Below are 27,763 nucleotides of genomic sequence, written 5' to 3'. Positions count from 1 at the left end.
TCTCCCATCTTAATACACAGTACTTTTATTACATTAGTACCAGATTTGGACTGAAGACAATGCTGGTGTGTATTAAAATAGAGGTGCTCGATGTCTTCATGGAGATATGGGCAGTTTTGAGGACAAATATTTGTCGTCAGTTCACAAAACATCAGTGCACCTGCTGCAAAGAAATGTCATATTCCTGAAAACTGTGTAAATCTGCCCCAGTATTTGGGCAATTTCATCTGCCAGTATTTGTATCTCTGTGAGTAAATGCGTTAGAAATCTTAAATCCAACTGTCTAAGATAACTGAAGAAATATAACAATCAAAGGAGTATAATATTATTAATAATTTTCACTACACTTATAAGTAATTCCAACCCTTAGGTCTGTGAAGTATTCAGAGGTGCAGATAATACAATAAAACACATTTTATTGTATGCCAAGTGTTTGTATGATAAAGTTGTGATCTATTGTATAAACATAATTAAAACAAAAGTAAAGCATTATTATCTAGAGTGAAATAAAGACACATAACAACATCTTATTTCCATATATATAACTTTATGAAACAGTCCATTTCAGAATAATACAATTCTGTGGCTGAGTGCAAAAGTGACAGAACTGGGCGAGACATCGTGGAGGTATCTAGTCACCCAGACTTCATAAAAGCAATTTCCATCCACCCTGTAATACTTAAATATATAGTCCGATATATTAAAATAAATAACCTTCACCCTTTACTCGCAGGGCTTTGATATACTGACAATACAGACCTTTGCTCTAAAAATAATGCTCTAAATTCTATTATGATTGCCTTCATTACAAACCCAGGAACCTTGGGAAATGACTGACTCTGCCCTAAAAAGTATATAGTCAGCTACTGAGTCTGAAACATGACCTTGTTTTGCAAGAAAAAGAAAATTCCCAGTCTCTTTAATTAAACTATTTTAATCAATGAGAGGGTTTTGAATATGCGCTGTTTTTAAAGAAGAAGAGAAATGGGCAGCAAAGGAAATTTTGAACCCGCTCTGACTGAGATGTTTTCATTCTATTTGAGTGAACAAAGGAAATAACTGTTTTGGATATTTTATGTTAGAAATGACTACTATTGCATACTTGTAAAATATACATTACCCTCAAAAATATGAACTCAATTTTCCTTTAACAATTAAGATCATGGATTGGGTAACATTGTACTGGGCTACTTTTAAATCTGAAATTCTAAAAACTGCAGAATGAGTTTTTGCTAGTCTCTGTCAGAGCATCTGCTGTACAGGACATCACTGGGCACCGGGTGCGAAACAGAGCAGCAGTGAATGACAGCACCAGGAGACTGTTCAAGAACTGCCTGCACTATTTGGGAAGCACTTGATCTGAACACAACACAAAGACGGATATGCACCATAATAAATAAGGAGCTCCCAGCTTTTTAAAATGAGTTAATGTTACAGGATAACATTATGAGAAAATAATGGTTTAGATTTACCTTCAATTATAAATAAAAGATGAAAATCACATCTTCGTGACAACTTTGGAAAAAAAAGTCTAACCAAGAAACTAATTTTTCTACTGTTCCAGGGAGTACTGTTTTCACAATTATCCACCTTGAATTTGGTTAAGAACATACTTATTATATTAACAGTCAGAATATTTGGTTCCCTTTTTTTTTGTACCACTTTTGTCTCCAGGTTTTACTAGTTATCACACCTGTATCTCCAGTACTCCCAATGCATGTCATTTGCCATTCTCACCCTCAGTTTTGAATTCCATGTCACCTTTTTTTTCTGCTGGGTATAATTCAGTTGCATAAACAAAAAGGATGAACTGGACATAGAGACGCAAACACTGCTTCCATCCTTTTGAACCAACTTCCATGTTTCTTCCCTAACAGTTGCTCACTTTTGACTGGGAGCAGTGACATTCAGATGATCAGGAACTAATACAGACCATGGAAAAACAATCATAACTCGACACCACGCAGTCTATAATAAGACCATGCAAAAAAGACCACCCTGAAATGAACACCTGAAACTCCAAACCTATGTAATTCATATGAAGTACCTCTTTATTACGCACAACGTAACAAGAGAATAGAGCACTGAGGTCCAACAAAAGGTAAATGAAACTCCCGCGCTAGGCACTGAAGTTACCATTTCCTCAGTGTGGCCTATGTCCCAAGGTCCCCTGAATGCTCTACATAGCCTACACCTCTTTAACACATGAAACACAACTTCATTTCATACCTGCAAACTATCCAATCTCAAAGACTGCAGAGAAAACAGCTTTCAAAACTTTTGGTGCTTATGCATTAGAAACCCCTGCATTTCTAATTAAACCGGCAATCCTTAATTTATTAAATAAGATTATTTCTTGTTTGTCTTCAGTCTATAGAAGGTATCAAAAAGTGGCTGTTGCATTTCATCGATGAACTCTTAAAGAGTTTTATGGTGGCTTAAAAGAAAGACCTGGCACATTAATGTACATTTAAGTGCAATTAACAGCTGTGTCCTAAGATGCATCTATGCCTACAAGAAATTATAAACGAGCTGTCTACATAATTACACTGCCACATCATGCTTGCTTTTAATATGGTGTTTTAACTGTAGTCTATAATGTAATATTTAGAGCTGTGGGACCGACAGCTAACTTCTGTCCAGATGTTCTTGTGCAGGAATATTAGAATATGCACCAAACTAGTATCTATCATCATAGATCTATCAACTAAAGACTACAAACAGCCTGAAAAGACTTCTGCATTTAATACCCCAAGCATCTACAGCACTATATATAGGGCACTGTGGTTTTTAAATAAGAATAACAGCACCACCTATCAAAGCTCTTAAACACTGATGTGAAAGAGTGAAGAGTGCACTAGATCTGATTACATGTCCTAGGGTGAGGACGTAAAGCTAATACATTGGCTGAACTGCCAAAGCTGCATATAAAGTTGAGTGAGTACATGTCTAGGGTGTACGTTGGAAGGGACATTAGGACTGACTGCCTTATTGATAGGAGAGGCATGTGAGAAGGGGGGCCAAGATTGGTTGTCTAGCATTGAGGCATGTCAGAAGAGACTCTCCCTTCGGCCAGCTTGCCCTTATGGAATATGCAAGTGCAAGAGAGGTTATCTGACACTCTGCGACATATGCAATGGAGTTAACATCTCCTCAAAGATAGCACCCTTCACATTGGACCCTCTCAAGTTGGCTTCTTGAAGGTCACAGCCAGACAGGTCACAGTTCTGGAGGAGGAAAAGCACACAAAAAGATGAAGATGAACACTCTGGGAAATACACTTTTAATTGCAACAATTAAAGAAACCAGTGTGGTGTGATAATAAAATCTTGGCTACTTGATTCAGGTCCAATGCCAGTAGTCACTACAACAGCTTTATCTACATCTATGCTAAAAAGGATGACACAGCTCATAAAGAATGAACAAAGGTAGTTTACTTCTGGTGCAAGCTGATCTCTTGCATGTATCAAGCAGTGCACTGAAGGATTTGCCACCCTCTCTCCCTCACCTCCAGATCCGTGCCTGCCAGCGTGGCACCGCGCAGGTTGCAGTTCTTGAGCTTGGCATTCTTCAGCGTGGCGACTCGCAGGTTGATACCCGTCATCTGACTGCCCTCCATGTCCACCCCTTTCAGATTGGCGCCTGACAGCACAAATGGACAGCTGAGCAGTGCTGGGTTCTATGGGTATTGCTAGCCTACTGAATATACTAACTTTTTATGCCACTGAATCCCACTTTTGAAAATCGGATTCATTAAGGCAGGTGAGATCGATAATTCATAAAGCACTCACCTTCCAGATTAGCCTTCAAGCCTGAGGGGTCTTCAAAATTGCAGCCCTTGAGAGACGCCCCTTCAGCATTGGAGCACAGCATCTTCACACCTTGAAGGTTTGCGCCCTGAAGAGACAGATGAACAGGTGAAGTGCATAAGAGCATTGATAAAGGAAAAAATCACAAAGCTACTGCAGGACAATGTCTATAAAACAAGGTTACCTTACTCTTTTTTTCAACAGCAGGAGCACCACCAGATTGCTGGCAGCACAACTAGAGTAGCAGAGAACTTTATTCACTGAGCCAGGGGGCAATAAAAGTTTCTGCCTATTGTCTGCTGCTTTGATTGAAGAGCTCTTGAAAGGACTTGCAGGTAGTAAACACACAGAAAGCCCAGAGGTCAGCACATTTTAGATGCAGAGAGGAGCAGGGCAGGGGATCCACCTCAACACAAAGAGTATGAGAGAAGGAGGCTGCAAAGATGGTGTGAAAAAGGGAAAGCGCCCGTGTCAACAGTGACACAAGCAACTGATATGGAAACAGTCTGTGTAACCTGCGAGGGAGAAATGCCCCTGCACTCACATCCAGGTTAGCTCCAGACAGGTCCGCTCTCTCCAGGTTGGCACAGCACAAGTTGGCGTGAGTGAGGTTGCAGCGACTCAGGTTAGCCATCTTGAAATTGATGTAACGCAAGTCAAGACGGGAAAAGTCAGCGCCACTGAAGTTTAAACCCTGGAAGGCACAACAAGAGGCACAGTTAAAGGAGGTTTGACACCAGTGAATCCATCACCTCAATGTCTGTGCAGATCCTGTTTCTGTTTGATATTTCTCATTTATGATCATGTCAGGTATTCAAAGCAAATATATTTACATGTCAACTCAATGTAAGCATTTGATTTGCAAAGGATATCTGTTGCACTGCATAGGTGTAATTTTGCTTTGTGCAATTTTACACATCAAATCAGATTAATCAAAATATGAATAAATGTGTGCATCTCTCTCACACAAATAATTCTGTCCCTTCATCCATACTGTATTCAGTATAATGCAAATTATGTGTCTTAATTCCTGATAATTCACAACTAATGAACTTGTAACTAAACAATTTCTTAACAGCTAGTCATAGGTTACTATCAGTGGCACCCAGACATTACAAAATTACAGCCATCCACAGAACTGAGGCAAGTAAAAATGCACTGAATCCAGAATAAGAACACCCTGATCTGGCTCTTTACCTGGCAGCGCAGCTCTGACTTGGTGGGTGTGGCCAGCAGGAAGCGTACAAACTCCTTGCGCGAGATGGGAGAGTGATCTTCTGGTGGCTGGGAATTCTGGGAAAAGCAAAAGTCAGTCAGATTCACAAGGTATCAAAAACAGTATTACAAAATCCAGTCCTTGAGGGCAAAAATCCATTAGGGCTTGTCATATTGAAAGATTATGACATTTAAACAGTTTAATTGATTAAATATTAAGCTACAAATAAGTATAATTACTGTACGTAAACAGGAGCCTAGGTATAATGAACCCCTGAAGACCCATGGTTGGACACCACTGCAGTTAAACAATCATGCAGGAAAAGGAACCCTGTGATAAGTGCACTGCACCTGCAGATTATAACAGAGCTGTAGGTTATTACTTCCCTCTCACTTTACACTGAAATGAGGAAAAACCATATCTTCATGGCATGTCTCTCAGGCTGGTATAGAGAAGGATGGGATGAATAATAATCTCTACTAAACTGCACACGTCAAACACTGGAAAATAACCAGAATTTGTTCTACATAACTTCTAATAGCAGATGGATAAACTGACACCTAGCCAACAGCTAAGAGTTAAAGGCAGAACATGTCAAGATAAAAAAACAAAGTTGTTCCACTCAGTCTCGGCAGCAGACTAAATGAACCGGTTCTCCTACCTTTATGACTACCTCCAGCTGCTCAGCAAGCTGTTCAATTCCAAAGAACCGGGCCTCTTCCAGCACACCTAAAGGGAAATCGCAGTCAGAACCAGGCTACAGCTATACTCTCCACAATACAGAGGAATCTCAACTGAATGTGCCAGAAAATAATGTGTCAAAATATCAAGTGTCATATCTGAGAATCCCACAAGCTTTTTGTATACCTTTTGAGAAAGGGGGTGTATTTCTCATGATAATATGTGCAATTTTTGGGGAGTAAATATGAAGCATAAAAGGCACCCTCTGTTTTTTTCTTTCTTCCTCACTGTCTGAGAAATTTGTATTGCAAAATTTAAACAAGCGGTTTAAGCAGATCTTTCTATACCAGTGCGTTACACCTGAGCTGTGTCATTATCCCTCTCGCGTGCTGCAGCAGGGGTGCTCAAATCCAGCCCTGTGGCTTTTAAATGCAAATCAGGATTTGTTCCAGACGTTCAGTGTTTGCTGTCCTTGAGTCCTGGAGGGTATTGGCTTTACTAAAAAAAAAGGTGTCCCTCCGCCCTGGACCACAGCGTCCGGGAGACTGTGAGATAAGTGGTCAGCTGTGCCAACACCATGCCCTGCTCACCCAGCAGGTTGATGCCCTCATTGACGATGAGCTGGCCGTGCCGCAGGTAATTGAGGATGGGCTCAAAATACTCCGGGCTGCGGTCTATCAGGTATGCCCCCCTCTCGTCCTGTTTATTACCCCACACGTCTGGGGAAAAGAGACAGAAATCATGGAATATGAAAGAGAAAACGTTTGAAGCAGGAACACATTTATTTTTACAAGAAAAAATATAGCTATTTAGCAGATCAGCTAGTTCAACGGTAAATTCAAAGCCTTATTGAGATTTATGCACAAGTATCAATTTTTTCTGAGTCATTCTGCTTTTTGGTGGACATCTGCCAATTCATGCTTAATTCAGTCACAAACATAAATGACCAAAAGCATTTGTTTAAAAGTTCAAAGTGGATTACCACTTTGCACAAAAGGAAAAATATGGAACCCCCACTCCAGCTAGTGCAATTATCAACCTTGGCGTGACTGACCCAGAGACTCACCTTTGTCTTTGAACATGTGTGCCAGCATGCTCTCAGGCTCCTTGCTAACCAGGGTGCTCCTGAGAAACAGAGAAAGCCATTTCAAACTTGTCTTTCAAATCCCAGGTCAAATCACCCTGCATCAGTACCGCAAAGACTCAGCACTGCACTCAACCACTTCAGAATCGCATCGTTCTACAAAAAGCAGGTTGAGATTTGTCCCAGATTCAAATACCATGAGTTCAAACTACTTCTTAAACCACACTTTAAACAGAACTGGAAACAGTGGCAGAACTAACAGGGCAGGGTACCAATATCCAACAGGATTGTGCAGCATGTCATTAAATCTGTATGTTTCGTTGTGTGCACTTACTGTATGCTTTTCTTGAGAAGGAAAGGTTGTCTTCTCCAAGGAGCAGCAGCATGTGTTTCACGCTATATGTAACTGTTTGAGGTTACTTGGCACGAATGCATGACATTTGGTATGATGGGGATGGTGGCTATATAGACAAGGTGATCTACAGTATGTTTCGTACAAACAAAAGTGATCACTGTGGGCAATGAAACAATGATCGTTTCAACAGAGCAATGAAGACACGAGAACAAGTGAGGGAATAACTGCTGAATTTCTTTTTGTTGCTCCCAGTTGCTACTGTGTAATTTAATTTGAAAATATATTCAGTCTCAAAGAAGGATTTTTTCCCTTCGTTTTTTTTGTGGTCAAATGTAATGCATGTTTCCTGCCTGGGCCAGGAGTATCCCTGTTGTGTGCAAGCCTGCAGGGGTGAGACCTGGGTTTTTGACCTCTGCCCAGAGTTGAAAATGGCAATGCGAACATACTGCCTTTTCATCTTAGCCAAAGGGCCTAACACAAGTGGGGATTACACAATAAACAGCTTGCACAGCTTATACCCACACAGATTACTGATTGAGAGATTTCCTAATTGCTGTTGTCAATTATGTATCTCATAGTTATATCTGTAAAAATAATATTTCTGAAAAGACTCCTTAAAGGTCTGCAGAAACATCAAGTACTGCAAAAACAAAACTCGATTTACTCCACATTCATATTTTTCCTTTATTTTCAATTTCTTTTTTTTTCCCCATTTCAGAAGTGTGGAAAGATCAGTCACAGCCTGCAACGTACTTAAAAGGCACATTACCGTGTAGTTGTGAAACACCGTCCCCCAATGTTTAGCGTTAACCAGTCGGTGTGGGCACCTGAGAGCTCATCTGAACTTCTCTCTTCATTCTGGGGGTCTGGCAAAGCATGAAATTAGACCACTGCACAATACACGAACAACAAGAAAAACACAGATTTAAAATATACCGCTGCTGAAGAGAGAAGTCTGGTGCCAGACTAAGTGACAAACCCACTCGGCTTCATTACCACATCACAGCCTGATCTCATGAAATCTCAAACAAGGACGAAAGTGGTCAGTGGCGTTCTTCCATCCTAGTACTGAAAACCAGATTGCTGCTACAGTATAAGCAGTGCTCGTGGACCTGTAGGGGGCGCTTTTTCCTGTGGACCAGAATGTTCATTATTCTAATGTCCCAGCATGGTGACCAGGGGCACTGCGTGGCACGGGACCATCTTTCAAACGAGAAGTTAAGCCAAGCTCCTGGATACCTAGCTATTAAAAGATCCCTCAGCTCCATTCAGTAGCGCAGGAGTGTAAACTCAAGCATCCTGCCTAAAGGGTATATTCAGTCTGGCCTACCAAAAGTTTCCCTTTAATTCAATAGGTAAAGCAAATTTATTCTTCTCCACCTAGAACAGCAGTTTTCAGGTATTTCCACAGACAGCAGCGCAGTGAAGCTTCTGACCTATAACAGCTATAGCACCCAGTTGAGTCCTACAATTCCTTAGTAGATGATGACACTTAATGAACCTATATCTCTTTTGGGGTGAAAGGCACACTATAAACTGCAGGACTTATAACTCACCTACAAAAGAGTCTCCTTCAGAAACATACAACACATCATCGTCCCTGCAGGATGAACAAAAATAACTCAATCACACTGCAATATAACAACAGCGCTGCCTAACAGAGGTCACAGCATACAACTAGCAAATAACAAGCATGTGTCATTATCGCCAAATGGACTTAGCACCCCCGTCTTATCTGAATATCTGTATTATATGAAAACCCAAATGGAGCATTAAAACCCACATGAAGTCAAAATACGGAATACCGTTTAAGCATTCAGGTCTACAACATTGGAAAAGTTCATTTAAAAAGTCACCATACATATGGGCCTTGAATGAATTCTTCAGATTTTTTATATCCACCTCCTCCTTACCTGATGAGAGCAATGTCATCAATGAGCCCCCCTTTCCCATTGTAGAGACAGGAAGCTTTGATTCCCAGCTTGTTGCTCGCCACAGACAGCAAGTCTGCCAAAGTTCCATACACTGCTACTACCTGAGACACATGCAGGGAAAGACCTTTTATCTCTCTAAGGAAACTATGACTTCAACTGTATTAGGGATGTCAATATTATTTACAGAAGAACCCACCCATTTTAATCTTTAGATTATATTGAGCAGGCTAAAAAATGAATCTCTATTCATACTTCACGTATGTAGTATGACTTTGACTGCAGTGTCTCTTCCAATAATGAAAAGTGACAGGTCTAGGTGTACTTTATCATCTGCCACGCTATTTCATTGATAATACTGATACTTCTTTCAACAAAACAGTAGAAACACACAACACATATACTGTACATAAAAAACCTTTTGAATGATATTTCAATTATTCTTCATTGCACCAAACTGTCATATACAACAATTGCAATATATAAGCAAACACAGTATATATAATATATAAGGCAAATATATAAGATTGAGGAGGAAAAAAAATGGAGCAAAGTAAAGGCAAATCTCAAGAGAAAATCTTCACTCTGTTAAGGCCCTAAAACTTGGACAAAAATTCACGTTTCACCAGCAATGTTCAAAAGTATTGAATATGAATTCCACTCAAATAACTAAGCTAAACCATTGCTTGAACGGTTACGAGCAGATAACTACAATCTTTTACCCAGTTAAGATTGTTTTAGCTCATCAAAACTGTCGATTTTGCAAAAGTTAAGGGACTGAGTAGCACGACACGTTGGTAAGTACAAACAATAACTGTTACAAAGCTATGCTAATTAATGCTCGGTACCAGTGAGGTGACTTTTCATTTCATGATTGAATAAATTAGATCTTATAAGCAAGCTATTACAGCTATAATAGTTCATATTTCTTACCTTGCCGTTTTTGGAAGTTCCATTTACAAAGAGAGTTACTCTCCTCATTCTTTGTATGTAGCTTAAGATATTAGTTACAAAACTATAATAAATATTTACACAAAACACAACTTTATAAAAAAACTGCTTATGAAAGAAGTGGAAATTTTCACAGAAGACAGACTACCATGCTTGAAGCTCATCACTCCGCCATCGCCCAATCACGAAACGGAGATACACCTGGTGAACAGTCGCGACCAACCAAATACAAGAAAATGTAAACCAGGAACACAATGAAACCAATAAGAATAACCACAGAAAGCAGCAAGTTCGGTTGCCCTGAAGTTTATGACTCATGTATTTTAAAGTTAAAATCATTCTGTCAACGTCACGGAAACTGCACTTCTCTGAATGAGATTAAAATTAGTTACCATAATTACCAGCCTGCCTCAAAAAAGCCAAGTTCATTCACGCTTAAGTTCTAGTTGAAAAGTATTAAAACATTTTCCAGTTTAATATTAAATGCGTGCACGTACCGTATTACATCGGAGGTGATATTTATGCGTTGAGCCTCATAAATTGTCCTACTTAATGCTCAATAATTATGTTCAAATCTGAAAATCTCTGATGTTATGTAGAAAAGAAACCGACGTATATTTTCTCCACATTTTCTTGGATGCTGAGGACAGCACCGTTAAGCGGTCCAGTTTGCACAACTTAAAGCATATCTAACTTCTCATCACACCAAAAATTATTATAATAGAAATTATCAGCCTGAGGGGTGAAACGATTAATTCCGCGGCATAAAATAAAAGATAATCAAAAAAGACGGAATCAGCAACCATTAATTTATTATTTAGATTTACAAAATTAAAAGCAACACTTCCAATATATCTTACATTTCAGTTTTCGGTTTCTGGGCATGTGTTTATTTTACAATACTATCCGCTGTATACAAGGCTGATGAATTCACCTGCTTTAAAACATCAAAGCAAATTAGCTTCCCCAATACAGACGCAGAGGCTTTTGGGCCGAGAAGGCAGGAGGGGACGTGGCTGGGATCGCGGAGGACGGACTCGGACATAAACGCTGCACCAAGCAAAACACTTCAAAGATTAAGCCAATTCCGTTCGTCATCCAGAGCTGCAAGTTCTCCGTGTTTCTGTTCTGCTTGGGATCCATCACCTCACTGCATAGATTGCTGTGTTTGTTTGGATGTGGTCATTGCTTAAGGTTTTAATCAACCTCTCCAATTTTACAGTAATTGACAGCCATATTTCCAAACGCTTTCAATAGAACTGCAAGTTTTCTACTGCAAATTAAACAAACAAACAAACATGGTGCATGGAATGCAAGTACAGACAATATAATTACAGTTTAAGTAACTAAGGATCATTTAAGAGTCTTGACAGCTGAGTCATGATTTAATTTTACTTTCCTAACCATTATTTCCTCTCATTAACTGATGGACAATTTAATTCAAAAGAGGGGGAAATTATTATTGTCGTGACTTTAAGGAGACAGGAGAAACAACTCAAATATTTAAGGCAGCTTAAAATGAATTTGTTCAGAACCTCAGTGTCAGAACTCATCATTTATGTGTAATGGAGGGCATTGTCTCTAGAGACAGACTTTCCCCCTAAATCTAAAGGATCACTGGGCTTGGACTCTGTTACTCAAGATCAGAAGCATAAGTCCATTTGGTTGTTAAGCTATACAGTGTGCCTCCTGGACAAAAGGTTTACAGCACACCTACAATTCCACTATCTGTACTCCACTTTGACGTTTATGAAGATATGAAGATTGTGCACAAATATTTGAAGGAAAACAGTGTTGATGGTGAATATTTACAAGTGTAATAGGTGACCACCCACAGAGACTGTTTTGGAGCTGACTGAAGGTCTTCAAAGTCCAAGGTAACCTGCAGATTTAAACTGACAGCTGAAAATATTTTTGCAAGCCAAGTTCATCTGTTTTGGAATGGCCATTCACATCTTACCATGATAAACACCCCACACTTCTTCAGACACTGAATTTATCATTTAAATCTTTGCATTAAATGGTAGAGTAGTAACAGGCTGCAGATGTGCAATCTGCCTTCCCTAAGGCGTATTAAAAATACTGCAAATATCTCCCACAATATAAAACATGTAAGATTTTCAGACCTTTTCCATTTATTGTGACTATTTAGCCTCTTTGAAAATGCTGTTGGACATTTTTTAATGCTGCTTGAAAGATAGTCAAGAATTTCTGAAACCCATTCACATGATCTTGCTCCTGGACTTCATTATCTGGAAGGAGGCAGTCAATGAATAATTCAATTTAACTCCTAAATTCCAATACCATTTCAATCCACATATTTGATTCCCTACTTTAACCTACATATTCTTTAATTATTTGAGTTTAACCAGACAATCTGAAGGACAGAATTGTGATTTCTGAGTTCTCTCTACCCCACAAAAGTAATTTACGGTTAGGGATTGGATATAGCTCAAAACAGAACATGCCTTGCTAAGTTGCCATTATCTGTGCCCTAATAATGAAACACCTAAAGCATTAATCACAGCAACAGATGCACGCACAGGCAGTTGAGAATTAACTCACAATGAAAAGGACCACTCATTCTCAGCATCCTATAGAAAGTGTACAAGTTTCAGAAAGGCATAAAAACAACAACAGCTAGGTGAACTTGTCTTCAGGTGTTCAAGGGGATTCAAGGGGAATGTTTATATTTTAATATTATGGTAATATCACGTCTAATAAAGGAGACATGTTTTTCAATTGATTTTATACCTGTAAGAGGTAATAATGATCATACTGATTGTTGATCGTTCCCACATCCAATAATGAGAATTGGAGAGAAGCAGATTGCATTCTCCGACACATCTACTAATGGCTGGAAATGAATATTCATGGATAATTAAACTGACATACAAATCTCAAATTATAGCCTGGCCACAAATTCAAGTTTTAAATTGTTTACACAGACACAAAGATACAAACGGAGAACTTCAAACAGTATCATGGTCAAAGGGGTAATAAGCTATAATAAGTTATTAATAAGATCGTTTTGCAATTATAGCAGAGCATTGCACAACTACTGATGAACACGTAAGCCACACACTATTTCCATAGCTCACTTTTTCCTCTAACCGTATAAAATGGGAAAACCAAATCAAAGCGTGTAAAACGTGGAATGTAAGCAAGGAAAAAAGTCAAAACTAAACCACATCTTGAAAAGCCAACTAAAAAAAAGCAAAAGCTGCACTATACACCACAAACTACATCTGCATGCTTTATGAGGTAACAAAATCCCATGAGAATCTGTGACGGTTTTCAGAGATGCTGACAGCACTGAACCTGGGTTCTAGAGGAAATCCTTCAGTGGATGTTGCTTTGAATTGCTGCTTATGTAGCAGGGCAGTATTGGGGCTCCAATGCTATCTACTGAAAAACATGTGTTTAATGTTTTGTGCTTGGACTCTACAGTACTCTACTGTATTAAAACTGTATGGGAGGTTCCTACCCAGCTGCATGACCCCATTACCATTACCACACATAGACTGGTCCTGATTAGTGTAGCTGTACAGTGCTCTTCTGTGTATTATTTATCAACATAGTCACACTGACGAACAACTATTAAAAATGAAGATTTTTTTTTTTAAATGGGCTAGCAACCCATTTCTTTCAACATTCACCAACGCTGCAGAACTGTAAAGACTGGAACATGGAAAAGAAAACGAGAACGTGATCAAAGTAGAACTGAATTTATCCAGTTAACAAGAACATTAACTTCCATTAATGGCAAAAACAACTCATTAGAAAGAGCAATGATATCACATGGGCTTAGATTAACATCTTTATAAATACTTCATGCTTTCGTTTAGGAATGCAGCCATCAGTTTCGCCCAAATGTACAAATATAAGAGTCCACTACAGAGGGAGCTGTGTCTGAAAGCCTGCTGTGTTTGACAGATCTGGGGTGGGTGGATGGGAAATTGACCAAGACTGTCTGCCCGAACCTTCTGCCAGTCCTGGCTGATATGCCCCACGAGTGTGTGTGTAGAGGGGCATCAGCTGGCATGCCGGGCTCAAGGATCCTGGCTTCTCCCTGTAAAATGTGGGAAAGGGGCCTTGGGAAGGTGGAGGGGCTGGATTTGAACCAGAACGATTGGGGCTGGGGGGGCCTGTCTTTTATTAGAAGGTCTTCCTATGGATGGCGCGAGCTCCATCCTCTTCATATTCCTTCTTGGAGACCCACATCTTCTTGAAGGTGTCTAGAGAAGCCAGGATTGAGCCCCTGCACAGAATGAGAGAGAATATGGGCGTGTGACAGGCTGCAGGAAGTGCTTAGAAGTGGCTGGGGTTGTGGCAGAATAATCATAACAGATAATCATACTGCATGCACCTGGACTGAGTTTGATATTGTCACCAACGTGAGCAACACTGCACTCACTGCAGAAAGGTTTTATTTTTAAGTCCAAATGTCAGAGATGTCTATCCTAAGACTGCCCTTACTACAGCACAGTTCCCCCATATTATCACCATGCCGGTGAACTGGAGATACAAAACAACCAAGCGCCACCTACTAACCCACCAAAATCCTTTGCTGATTGCCTGCTCCCTGGCTAGCACTGCTAGGCTTCAGAGTTGAGGCTGGGGTGATGACTGTTTATGTGTTATTGACACACTGTTGTCCATAAACACAGTAGTAACACACTCAGTGTAATGAAAAAAAAAAGAAACAGAAAAATGTGAAAGAAAAAGGAACATATAGCCACTGTATATAGTAACCTATGAAGATGATTAATACCAGCATGCTATTTTGTATAGGACAACTTTACAAATTTGAGATGTTAAATTGTACATATTACACTGTGAAACAATTATTTAATAATTAAAAATTGTCAGCTGTGTTTTCCATGGTGGACTGCGGGCATTGTTAAGTTCAACAGTCTTCAGCTGATGGAACTTGTAGATTTTGCATCTCTGTCTTGTTTGATGCCATTGTTCTGACACACAAAGCAATGCTGCTTGTGCATTGGTCCGGGACGCCTCTGCGATCGACAGGACTCAGCTGTTAACCACATGCAGCTTAAGTGATGCCAGGAAGCAGAAAAAAGTTCCGAGCTCTGCTAAACCATCAATTGTGAGGAGAACTCCTCCTGCACAATCCTGACTATTAATGGTCAAAATATTGCCACAGCCTTATACCAGTTTTCTCACCAGATTTCTACTCTATCTCTTAGTCTAAAACTGGAAATCACAAAAAGGATTTTGCAGTGAGTTCTTACCCAATCCACGTGGAGTACAATCTCTCCTGGGGTGCAGAGATCTACAGAGGAGAGACAAGGGAGAAACACATCAGTTTTTTTTATTGAATGACTGGAAAAGACCCACTCAGATCACATTCACCCTGTTCAGAAGAAAGACATTTCTGTGCATTTGGTAGTATTTCTACCTGCGTCAGGGATGCCTTCTTATAGATCATATAAAATAGTAATAATCACTGCAAATGTTCTTGGGAAATAAATCAGTGCTACACTGTAATACTGCATCACTGCTGAAAAAAGACATGGATGTTATATCATTTATAGGTTTTTCATGCACTTCACAGAGCACATACTGTATCTTTGACAATCTGTCTTAGAAGTAACTATAGCCTTCCTCCACCAACTGCAGGGGTGACATTCTTGCTTCTGTCCACAAGCAGTGCGATTGGCGAACACATTTGGCCATGTCCCTCGGACCACACCTACACCATCTACCTCATCGTGATTTTTTATTTATCGCACATCTGCAGTCATTGTTTACATTCAAACTGTTTACGTGTACATTGTCTACTGTTTGTTTGTATATTGTCTTGATGCACTGTCTGCACTTTGTGTTTTTACACTTTTTTAACAATCGAGAGAATTCTGTCAGTAAGAATTCCATTTTACCAGTACATGTACCAGTTACATATGGCAATAAAGTTCAAGGGTTGACAAAACTGCGGTTGGTAAATACTGAGAACAGTGGCGGAAGAGAGGATTAGGGTCCCACAGTCCATGTTACACTCATTACTGACGCAGACTGCTCCCCGTACATATTACAGAAATCATATGTGCACAATAATGTGAAAAACACGCACTGAGCACGGAGACGTGTGGTGTCCAAGGGAGATGCGCGAGAGAGACAAGTTGACAAGAGTCACGAGTCTGTGGAGAATATTTGCACTTATCAAATATTTAACCGTGTAGGAGCAAGGGTTTGCCTGCGGCTGGGAAGACGGGTACACGGCATGGCAATCATGAATGAGTGGGTTCTGTGGTTGGCAAGAGAAGGCTACACTCATTAAAAACACAGTGTGTAAAATCCCTTCGCACTCAATCAATGAAGGACTGTGCTGTAAGGATTTTTTTGAGAGCACTGACTCTGATGAAAACATCTCCACACTTTAGGAAAAGAAATGTACCTTTATTTTAACATCTTTGGGTGCCAACTTCTTCACTTCACTTAACAACCGGTCCCCAAAACCTGGCAAAGACACAGAGAGAGCAAACATGTAAGAAGTGCATTTCTGCAGTAGCAAGGCAAACTTCTCCCACTTACTCAGAACAACACGTTTGAGGTTCCATCACAGAAGAGGGAACTAACAAGGGCAAGGGATGATTATAGTTAAAGATGGAACAAAAAACATTCTTAAGCAATAAGGTAAGCGATTGTTCGATTTTTTTGTTAAATTAGAGTCTCGAATAGTTTTTTTCTGGTTCCCCTCATATCACCTATGGTTTTCCCTTGTATCAGAAAAGTTATTTTACATCAAAATGGCAGAAAACGGCCCCCCCACACCCATCATCACTGAGATCACAAACTTGTTTGCAGCGAATAAAGACTCTGTAACATCTGTGTTGATCCAAATAAAAGTGGGCTGGAATTTGAGAGATAAAAAGGGATTCTCCTGTCTGGTGAAAAGGGAACAGACAGACTGAGCAAGAAAGACGTACTGAGAGAGAGAAGTGGTGAAGGATAAAGTCTCACAAAGTGGTAGAGAACAGGAGGAGACCGAGAGAGAGGAAAGAGGGCGGTCACCTTTAAACAGCGTGGATCCTCCTGACAGTACAATGTTTGAGAAGAGCGTGCGTCGTAGGTCCATGTCTGACTTCTGGATGGCGAAGGCCAGCACCTCATGAATGCCCTCACTCTCGTCTCCAATCAAGTCCGGCCGGAACAGCAGCTCAGGGGCCCGGAACCGGGCCGGCCCGATCTGAAGGACGCAGAGTAAAGGTCAAAGCAAAAAAGAGCAGGATAAAAACAGACCAAGCTTATCACTCAACAGCAATCTGTTTACTTTAAAAAAACCTTCAAACACTCATGTGGAAACAAGAACAGGGAAATACCGGGACAGTACTAAAGGTATTCTTTTGTGATATAAATATTCAGCACAGTTGAAGCTATTCTTTAAATGTAAATTTCTATGGACTACAGAAGTACTTAAAATTCCAATGCAGTAACATAGAATGGGGGCTAGAGGGGAATATTGAACTATAACCTTTAGATTTGGTGTTTTTCTTACTTGAACCTGTGCTGAGAACAGTATGCAGTGCAGTCGAACCTTTCTTATGGCTGCTTTGCTATGTAAAGACCTTACTAAAACAGAAGTTGTTGATTGAGATGGGTAAGCCATTTACAGGAGCCCAAAAACGAGACTTGTACAGGACAAAACATTTTTTCCTTCTCTGAAATAATATACGGATTAACACAGCCTTAGTAAAACCCTTGTCACACATGAAAAGATCACCACACTACAACTGCGTAACACACACAGTACAACCCATCAGGCAGATGCTGAGTAACTACAGTGGTGGCCAGTTCAGCAGACAGGCCCCACTTGGAAGAAAAAAAGTTGTGAAAGGGGATTCTTACATCCAGAGTGCTGCCATCAGGTAGTGTGTATTGGGCTTTCTCCGTCTCCAGGGTCTCATCCTTCTGAGGGTTCAAGGACAGGTAGCATGCTCTCTGTAGGGAGACGAGGAACACAAGGTTCATACACAACCTCTCTGTTATACGGTTTTAATCCCTATAATGATTACAAGGGAACACAGTGCATGATTCTCTGCTGAAACTGCCCAGTTTTACAGCAATTATTATTGCCTAAAAAGTCAAATGCTTGTCTTAGAAATTGTTTATAAGAGGGCACAAGGGATTTGATAAAAAATGAATAACCTATTAGGTTTATACCTCAAAAAACTCAAAAATGAAATTGGAAACAGCGTTCTTGTTTTCCTCTGATCAGTCTAAAAACACTCCAGATGAGGATGCTGTGCAATGCCATCCTCACTACATGAAGAGAGAGCTCCCAGCCCCGAACCCCAGACAGTGATGCCCGCCCTGGAGCCTGCCTTACCTCCTTGATGGTGCGCACCACCTCGAACTCGGCGGACGTGTGGAAGTCGTAGCCTTCCTTGCGCAGCAGCAGGCGGAGGTAGCGAGACACGTCCCGCCCGGCGATGTCGACCCGCATGATGGAGTGCGGCATGGCGAATCCCTCGTAGATGGGCACGGCGTGGGTCACCCCGTCTCCCGCGTCCAGGACCACGCCGGTCGTCCTCCCTGTGGCGTACCTGTCCGGCCAAGAACAGGTTCAGCCCCAACCACATCCACTCTACCCAGAATGGGCGGGTCTGAACCCACCGGCAATCTTTTGTTTTAGATTATTTATTGGTTTCCTTTCCGTGTAAAACACTCCGTTCCTCCAGATCTGGATTGGGGAACAACCGATCTGATCAGCCAACAGCCTCCACTTAATCATTAATCTACATACAAAACTCAGCGATACAAAACAAAATCAGTGATAAGCAAGTATCCCTGCTTTAATTTCAGATGATCAAAACCATCATTCAGCATGGCTGTAACCCTACATTGTCTCAAGTATTCACAACTCAGTTGTGGACATGAATCAAAAGAAAATTGATCTAACTAATCCCACGATACATTAGCAGTATGAAGTCAGTGTGAATGTAGAGTTTTCAGTTCAGTTTTCGTGACGGTGGCAGTATAAAGGAAAATGCTGTGCTCCAGTGAAGGAGTGTGCGAGCAGTGATGCAAGAGTCTACAGTGACGAAGGAGCTCACAGGCTAAGGACAGCTTGCATGGAGATGAAGAGGGCAGGCACGTTGAAGGTCTCGAAGAACACTTCGGCCGCTCGCTCGCGGTTCTTGCTGGGGTTCAGTGGTGCCTCAGTCAGCAGCACAGGATGCTGGGGAGGCAAAAAAGTGGGGAAATGCAGGAAAATCACTAGTGGAAGTAGGACGAATGCCTGTGATGACCACAAAATGTCAAATTAAAAAATGTGTACATTCCTGCTCATAATATACTAACACATACATACAAGTATACTAAAACATATCTGTACACATGCTGACAATAACAAAATAATAAAATGTGGTTAATTCCATTATTTGTAACTGGAAAATCTCCCCCCGATTAAACATTTTCATATAAAATGCATCAGTAACACAACAATGGTGTTCTGGGAAGAATTACTGTATTCAAAATTCTCAACGGCACTGACTAAGTCAACAATGTGAACTTCTTTGGAAAAAACAGGGTAACACAAACCAGACGACACAAGTGGAAACTACGCAGAAGTGCTTTTAAAATTGAGGGTTGCGGGAGGGTGGAACATTCTGCCCAGCCATGTCTCTGAAGCCGACACCCTGGTTTCCTTCAAGGAAGGGCTGGATGAGATCCTGGAATCAGTTAGCTGCACAGAATGGGATAGATGAGCCAAAAAGTTTGCATTGTTTCTAATGTTCTTCTACCTACCTCTTCAGAGAAAGTCTGCAGTTGGTCTTTGGAGTAGACATACTGCCAAATGCGCTCCATGTCATTCCAGTCTTTCACGATCCCGTGCTCCATGGGATACCGCACTGACAGAAGTCCCCGGTGCTCCTGCATAGTACAGGCAAAGAGAGAGCACGAGAGAGAATGGATTTCTCTTCTCAGCAGGTCACAGAGATGATCAGATCGATAATTCGGATATAATTCATTTGCTTCTGCAGGAAACACATATGATTAAGAGGAACAGGGTTTCTGTACACTGCCAGTTCATCTTGAAAGAACAGCACTGCAGAGTGGAGTTCAAACATTAATTAATAAAAGGACCATGACAATTTTAAAAACTACCTTTTATAAAACAGATCTAACAAGGAGTCAGATCTCTGTCCATCTATAACAATGTTAAGCCCCCTCATGTTGATGATATAGCACAATATTAAGATGTGCATTATTTACCAGTTTAGAAAAGCAGTCCACTTATATAGTATGTGATAAATATTTTTTAAAACACCCTGAAAAGACTGTGTTTTGAATTCCAATTTAAGGATAATTTGAAAGGTTCACTATTGGTCAGGTGTGAATAACAAATGTGTGCTGTCTTTTTGTAATACAATCATCCTTGAAAAAGGCCAGTTTCAACAAAATGTTGTCTTTTGTTGTTAATTTTGTGCCGACGAGTAAAAGTCCGTGTGTGACTACTTTTGTGGTTTACTCGAGATTGCTAAGCCATCCTGATTAAAATGATGATATCGGGGCACAGAAAATAGAGTTACCTCTGCTTTAGGGCCAATGAAGAGATCCCCTTCCAGGGCACCTGCCATCACCCGCACGTGCTTGGGACGTCCCACACTGGAATTGAGACACAGGTCATGTGTAAGCCAAACCCTGGCACGTCAAAGCAGCACGGATACTTACAGGCAATATTCCCTCCAGTTCCTCCAGTTAATCTAACACACATACAAGGAGGCTTCCTACTTTTTTAAGGTCCCTAATATTCCAACTGTGTTGATTTATTTTTTTATGAAAGCGCATAATGTGAACTTAATATGCTTCCTGTGCCATAATTTGTCCACCTCCTTCCACCTTGTAAAATCTGAAAAAGAGTAACCTGCTCCACAATGAGAGTGTTATTTTCATCTCTAAAAATAGAAAAACCGTGAAACAGCAGACAAAAGGAAAGAATGCGCGTCAAACTCGAACCAAAAGGACTTGTTTTTAGTCACTTGCCGTTCTTCATCTGTGTTATTTTGGACGGAAACACCTCTATACAACATCCTAAAGCACAGCCCTATACGGCAACAAGCAGAGTTTAATTCCACAGTGAAAAGTAAAATGAAGAAAATCATTTCGGCTGTGGAGCCTTCTCCAGATCTTTACTGTTTAAACGTGGTAGATAATGGAACTGGGGAAGGGACGATAAAGCATGTCATAAACAGATGTAAAGTTTTTTTATTTCAAATGGGAGAATGGAAGATCAAAGCGAAGGTATTTATGTTACAGAAAACCAAAACTAAGCTGTATGGAAGATAGGAATTCTGTTAGTGGAACCTAATTATACGGCTGCTTTTTTATCATTTTATATTTTTGAGTTTTAGTAACAGAATAAACAGTCATGGAAACAATCATGTTGCTGGATACCTATTACATATTTGTGTCTATTCATGCACTGTAAAATACTGCTTATGAAGAGATATACACAGTCATCACTGTGCTTGAGTTACCTGGAGAACTTCAAAACAAAGGAAAGTTTGTGGAATACAATGGCTAAAGAAATATCTATTTTTACATCAAAACCAAAAAATGACTTACTAGTTGGGAAAACAGTATTTGGGAATCTGATCTCCAGCAAAGCCAGCTTTAACAGCACCTGATCCCTAAAAAAAGAGAAAAAAAGATAAGAGTGTAAATAATGATCACTTCTGAAGAAGAATCAAGTTTCACTGACAAACACAAACCTCTGGATGTATACAAACTAACAGAGTCTGCTTTTGGAAATAAATCATTCCTGAAAGTTAAACATGTAACATGAACATTTGAATAAATTTTTCTCTCCTCTTGTTTAGAATCAAGTCTGGATTATACAAACCTTTGTTTTCAATGAAGAAGATGTACACCTTAGTTATACTATGAAACTATGATGCTATAAAACAGAATAAACTGCAGACAGAAATCTTAATAAAAATGTCACCCACAACTCCAGTCCGTCACTGATGCCACCAAAAACAGCAAAGCCTAAAATTCTGAGGATATTTACCAATCTGCCTCGGTGCAAAGCTCTCTTAACAACTATGAAGACGACAAGAGTGAAAATGGTTGCTTTTGAACATATAAAGAAAGTAAGTGAGAAAGATTACAAATGAGAAGAGGCTGTTCAGCCCATCTAACCTGTTTGGCAGTTATTAACGAATTGATTCAAGGATCCCACCCAGCCATGACCTTAAAGAAGCCAGGGTTTCAGCTTCAACAACATGGCTAGGTACCTGTTCCAGACGCCCACAACCCTTTGGGTAAAGAAGAGCCTCCTGCTCTTGGTTTTAAATGCACATTCTGAAGACGTCCACTGTATTGACTTTGTCGATGCCTTTGAGGATTCTGAATACTTGTGTCAGGTCCCCGTGCAATCTTCTCAGTTCAATAATAAAAATCATCAGTTCCTTCAGACTGTCAGTGTAGGCCATTGCCTTAAGCCTGGGAATGCATCTGGTATTTTGTATTTGTATAATGTATTTTGGTATTCTCCTACCGCCACAGGTATAGACTGATCTCTCTTTCAGACATCATTGTTTCCCTTCATAGACACACAGCATGTCAAAGCCTCTGTAGCTATTTCACTGAAGTAACTGAAGTAGACCAAACTTCAACTAATTCATCTATACTGTATGGGTCATTAAGGAACACAAAGATCTGCCATGGGTCCAATAACTCTTCCAAAACATTATACATAAAACAAGCACAATCTTAGTGCTCTCCATCTTAAGACACTGTTATCACAGTTATTTCACTTACTTCCTCCTGAACTGGCTTTGCTAAAACTGTTTAAGGAACTGGAAAAACGGCATTTTCATTTTAATAAGGTAAACATCAGAGCAATTTTAACTCAACTCAGTGGCTGCTGATCAGAAAACATTCAGTATACTTTTAATCCAAATCTTTCTAAGCGCACATTTGAAGAAGAAAAAACACAACTTCCAAAAATACCCAGATTGTCTGCGATTCTAACATCAAGTCAGCTGATCTTAAAAATGATGCTTACGATAGGAATATTGTATTGTTGTGGTGCTGCTGGTGTCACTATTTTTGGAAGAATGATAATGATATTCAAACGATAATTTTCAACATAGAAATGGTAAAACAAATGGTGAACGGATATGCTTTTGAACTCTAAAATTTCAAAAATAAATACCGCCGATTGTTATGGGTATTTGACATTCTAGCATTTCAAAAGAGCTTGAACAAAGAAGCCCGTATCAGGATCTTTAACACAACAAACAGGCTTTATTAGCTTGTTTTTTTCATATTCTGTTATTTTTTTGGGTTTTACCTCAGGCAATCACATTGTGACTAATGGACGTTTGCGATACTAAGATCAATTAGTAATAGCCCTTGCTGCAGTTCAACACATCTTAATAAAGAGACCTATTTAAGTCACTAACTCTCTGCTCCTGTCCCACAAACTGAACAAGTGCTTTCAGTCCAAGCAAAGCATTACTGATCAAAACACTGCCCATTCCAGACGCAACTGCAAATCAGGAAGAGACTAGATATACCTGAGATTCAGTTTTGAAAAAATTTAAGAAACAAAAACATTAAATTAAAATAAAAGTGCCTCCAATTTTGATAACTGTCCAATTGGACCTCAATTACAATAAGGTGACTGCAGTTTCTACTAGCTTCGCAATGTGTTCAAAGAGAGCAATGAAGGTTTTCCTTTGTCCTAAAATTTAGAGCAACTGGGAAAGAACATCCAACACAAGAGCCTTCAGACAGCAGAGGAGCATGTCCCTGAGGAACTGGTTTCATAATTACTGTTAGATCCAGAATGTTTTTAAGAGGATTTCTGTATATAAGGGCATCCCACTGTGAAAACCTACCGGAAAGGCACATCAGCACCGTTGAAATATTTGGAAAGCCTTGAGGACAAAACAATCCTATGTTGTGTGTTCCACTTTCAAAAACACTGATGTATGACTCACATGACAGAGAGTTTACTGAATGGATTTTCACTCCAAATCAAGGAACACAGACAGAAAAAATATTCTTATTCATGGTATCAGATATGAAAGCATTATTTCTTTTTTTTTCAGGATCATAATAAGACTGTCAAACGTTGGCTGAAACGGGATGAAGACAATCACAGGTGCCATTATTCCAAAAGATGATCGCGATAATGCTCTGTAATGAAAATAACATCCAATAATTCTGGACCCAGACTGACTGCCTGCGGATTCATCACAGACTCATGCTTACAGAGTCCTCTAGCAAGATAGCTATGCAGTAGCACAGGATGCTTTTGTGTGGCTCACCTGCACATTAAAGAACTTTGATAATTCATTCCAATCTGACACTTTTTTAGTCAGTTTGTACGTTTGAAAGTCTGAAATGTGGAATGCCTGATTCATTAATCCAAGAGTGCATGTGCGCTTGTTACACAGCATACAATGAGTTTAGTCCAGGTTTTACAATGGAAATACGTGTACTGTTCTGCCTTTTAAAATGACAATCGTACCGTTGCAATCCAAGAATTTACTGTAAACCACTTAAACAGAATGACTGAGATTAAGTGCGCACTATTTTGCCCTCCGGTAGAATAATATTATAATATTCTTACAACCGTTTTTACCCCTACTGCCTTGTACATGACAGAAATGATTATTTTTAATTTTAAACGTGTGCTATTGCAGTGCAGAACAGAGTGAACAGCAGGATCTGACGCCGGGTTGTCTTCTGTGCAGCACCAGAGACACACAACATCCGCGCACATGACCAGATTTCCATTCCGGGTGGAGACGTCGAAGCGAAGGAAAACATAAGTTCACAAAAACACAGGGCGCTAGAAGTGGCACCGGCAATGTCTGCAATCGGCTACTGTAATGTCTCCATCACTGCTGGTTTCTGATTCATGAAGCCTTGCAAACGTTATGATAGGCGGAGTCGTGGTACCTCCACAGTGACTTGGCTCCAGTACATCACGATAGCAAAATGGCAATACATACTGTACATACAGCGCTGTTGATTTTTAATTCCTTTCGCATAACAGCGGCGCAAGTAAAAAAGGGAATCAGTGCGGCAGTGCTAAGCTTATATGATGTGAAAAAAATAATGACAATAGCTGAAGCTCTCTGATGACACACCAAGATCTCTAATCGCTAAGCGTTATATTAAAACTGGCTGTGTCGATCTGTATCCCCAGCGATTTTAATGAAGGGGGGTTTAAAGCGCAGCAGTATTCCTAAAGTTTACGAATGAAGCAATTTTAAAACACAAACAGTTGCAGCTGAGCCATAAAAACAATAAACCCATCGCTGTCTAGCGAATGTTTAGGGTGTGGGTAGTTCCACGTAAAACCTGTACTTACATTATCAATCACCACAGGCTGGTTAGCTATTATGTCATAAGACTCCATGACGAGCTGTTTTACTGTTAATCGCTGTAATGTATCTGTTCTCTTTTTCTCAAAATTAAATACATATAAAAAAGCCCTGTCACTTTCCTCTCACACAGCAGTTCGCTGAGCCTCAACCTAACCGGCTACACCTCGGGTAGAAAGGAGAGGGCGGAACAACGCGCTTTGACAGACAAGGCCATTGGCCAATCGATGAGGAAGCAATGCACAACACCGGACCGGCACAAGGGCAAACCGGATGTGTCGCAGAGCCAATCGGAGAGCGAAGAAGGCGGGCAAGAACTGTTCGAGGTTGGTTGCAGGGAAGGCTATGATGTCATCCCCTGATGACTACCCGTTGAACGCACCGAAACAGCGCCCATACAGTATGTCAGAGTAAGCTGATGGGTGTTGGTACGGACAACGCGGCGCATCCTGAAATAGAAGAACCAATGCCCTCAGGGTACCAGAATGTATTAATAGAATTAACCAGAAAATACAAACAAGTATATTTTATTATTTTGTTTTGGTGAACAAATCTCTTGCAAAATAATTTTTTTCTAATTATTTGGTGGCCACACTCTTTTGGGTCCTAGGACAGTAGTGCAGTGTATGTAGGGTTACATGCTACCGGTCACGGCTGGGAGTGGGACAGTGATGGGTCATTTAATACTGCTGCCTCACAGCATTTGGGTCCTAGGTTTATTTCTGGACTGATGTACCTTCCCTGTGGAGTTTGCATCCTTCAGGATGTACTATGCTTCTAAGATGATCACAAATGCTCCCGGGTGTAAGTAAGTGGCTTTCTAATAATGGGTGGATGGTCTAGACTTGCAGTTTCCAATCCTGCTCCAGAGGGAACACTGTCATCTTCTTACCCACAGCATTACAGGCAAATTTCAGTTTTCTAAATGGGGTGTGTTTCCACTCTTCCCTACAAGCCAGATTTATGACGTGTACATGCTATTGCTATCTCATGCACAGTTTCTCCCATCTCCGTCATGGAGGCCTAACTCCTTTAGAGTTGCCGTAGGCCTCTTGGTGGCCTCCCTTACTATGGCTCTTCTTGCCCGGACACTCAGTTTTGGAGGACGGCCAGTTCTGGGCAGATTCACAGTTGTTCCATATTTTCTCACCTTTTTAATGATGCACTTGACTGTGCTTCAAGGTATATTCAAGGCCTTGGAAATGTTCTTATCTCCTTGCCCCAGCTGGTATTTTTCAAGAACCTTGTCTCGGATCTGCTTGGAATGTTCCTTGGTCTTCATAGTGCAGTGTTTCCTTGGAAAAAGTGGGGCAGTTCCCAGACACAGGTGAATTTATTCTGAAATCATATGAACCACCTCAACTGCACACAGGTGGGCTCCAGTCAAGTAATTGTGTGACATGGAGAAGAGAGAATTACTTCAGAGGTAATTTAGGTGTGTCAAAGCAAGGGGTGAATACTTATGCATTTAATTGTTTTCTGTTTTTTATGTTGAATTAATTAAGTAAAATGTCAAGACTTTTAATGTTAATGTTTTTACTTTGACATTATAGAGTACTTTGTGTTGATGAGTGGCAAAAATTCTCAGTTAAATACATCATGGTTCCATGCTGTAACACAATAAAATATGAAAAAGTCCAAGAGGGGTGTAGACTTTCTATAGGCACTGTGTATCTTCCTTTTCTGTACATTGTTTTGTTCTCCTTGTGCTATGTGTTTTAATTATCCCTATACAGTGTTTGCGTCTCCATATTCAGCATTTTATTGTGCTTTTCTGTGTTGCATTTTTATTAGTGCTAAATTGAATACTTAAGAAAATTATGTGGCTGGAAGCTTTGGTAGAAAAATCAACAGAAGACACTAGCCCTTCCAGGAGTCTTATACTGTATCTGTAAATGTTCACCAAATTGAAGACTTTTTTTGAGTGCTCCTCATTCTCAGAGTGGAGATTCATTTTAAGAAAGCCTGCTAGTGTAAAAAAATTATAATGTCTCTGTTTTTGAGGTTGGTGAAGTAGCCACATTGTTTTATTATTCAGATATCAGTGTTGAAAGTTGCAGCTGCACAATGTTGTCTCAGTCTTGCCAAAACTCTTGGTTTTTAATGGTTTAATGGTACCTGATCTTAGGTACAAATCAATTGTCATTGTACGATTGCAATATTTAGGAAGTGGTGCTGCACAGAGGAAGTTCCATGAACTGTTTCACATCAGTGTGGTGCAAATCAATGTTCTTTTTGCTAAGGAACCTCCCTGCAGTTTACCAAAGAGCACAAGCAAGGAGAAAAGTTAATATATAACACTACTGTTTGCACTGTTATCAAAACTGTAAGACTAGATGTCAACACAAATTACACTAACAGTTCA

General features: G+C 40.2%; 2 protein-coding genes across 3 annotated transcripts; both read right to left on the bottom strand.

Annotated features, from left to right (window-relative positions):
- Positions 1-536: 536 nt before the first annotated feature.
- On the bottom strand, positions 537-10,164 carry kctd9a (potassium channel tetramerization domain containing 9a). 2 transcript variants are annotated; one of them, XM_088909202.1, is made up of 12 exons: positions 10,010-10,164; positions 9,059-9,180; positions 8,702-8,745; positions 7,915-8,011; positions 6,773-6,831; positions 6,297-6,425; positions 5,687-5,754; positions 5,007-5,102; positions 4,354-4,503; positions 3,792-3,897; positions 3,509-3,642; positions 537-3,227 (listed from the first exon to the last, which is right to left on the bottom strand). In XM_088909202.1, exons 1-12 carry the CDS (start codon positions 10,055-10,057, stop codon positions 3,111-3,113), a joined length of 1,170 nt encoding a protein of 389 aa, XP_088765328.1. In that variant the 5' UTR covers positions 10,058-10,164; the 3' UTR covers positions 537-3,110. The 2 variants fall into 2 exon arrangements, with proteins under 2 accessions (XP_088765328.1, XP_088765327.1); XM_088909201.1 differs by lacking the exon at positions 9,059-9,180 and having other exon boundaries at positions 3,002-3,227; positions 10,010-10,114.
- A 3,571-nt stretch (positions 10,165-13,735) lies between these two features.
- actr1b (actin related protein 1B) lies at positions 13,736-25,585 on the bottom strand. Its single transcript, XM_088909200.1, has 11 exons — positions 25,386-25,585; positions 21,620-21,684; positions 20,584-20,659; positions 19,799-19,924; positions 19,105-19,229; positions 18,378-18,594; positions 17,897-17,989; positions 17,063-17,237; positions 16,446-16,507; positions 15,283-15,323; positions 13,736-14,288 (listed from the first exon to the last, which is right to left on the bottom strand). Exons 1-11 carry the CDS (start codon positions 25,431-25,433, stop codon positions 14,186-14,188), a joined length of 1,131 nt encoding a protein of 376 aa, XP_088765326.1. The 5' UTR covers positions 25,434-25,585; the 3' UTR covers positions 13,736-14,185.
- Between the last annotated feature and the right edge of the window lie 2,178 nt (positions 25,586-27,763).

This window comes from Atractosteus spatula, chromosome 2, assembly GCF_055471065.1.
Source record: "Atractosteus spatula isolate fAtrSpa1 chromosome 2, fAtrSpa1.hap1, whole genome shotgun sequence".
NCBI classification, from domain to species: domain Eukaryota; kingdom Metazoa; phylum Chordata; class Actinopteri; order Semionotiformes; family Lepisosteidae; genus Atractosteus; species Atractosteus spatula.
The sequence above is the reverse complement of the archived record's forward strand: the minus strand, read 5'-3'. Positions and strand labels throughout refer to the sequence as shown.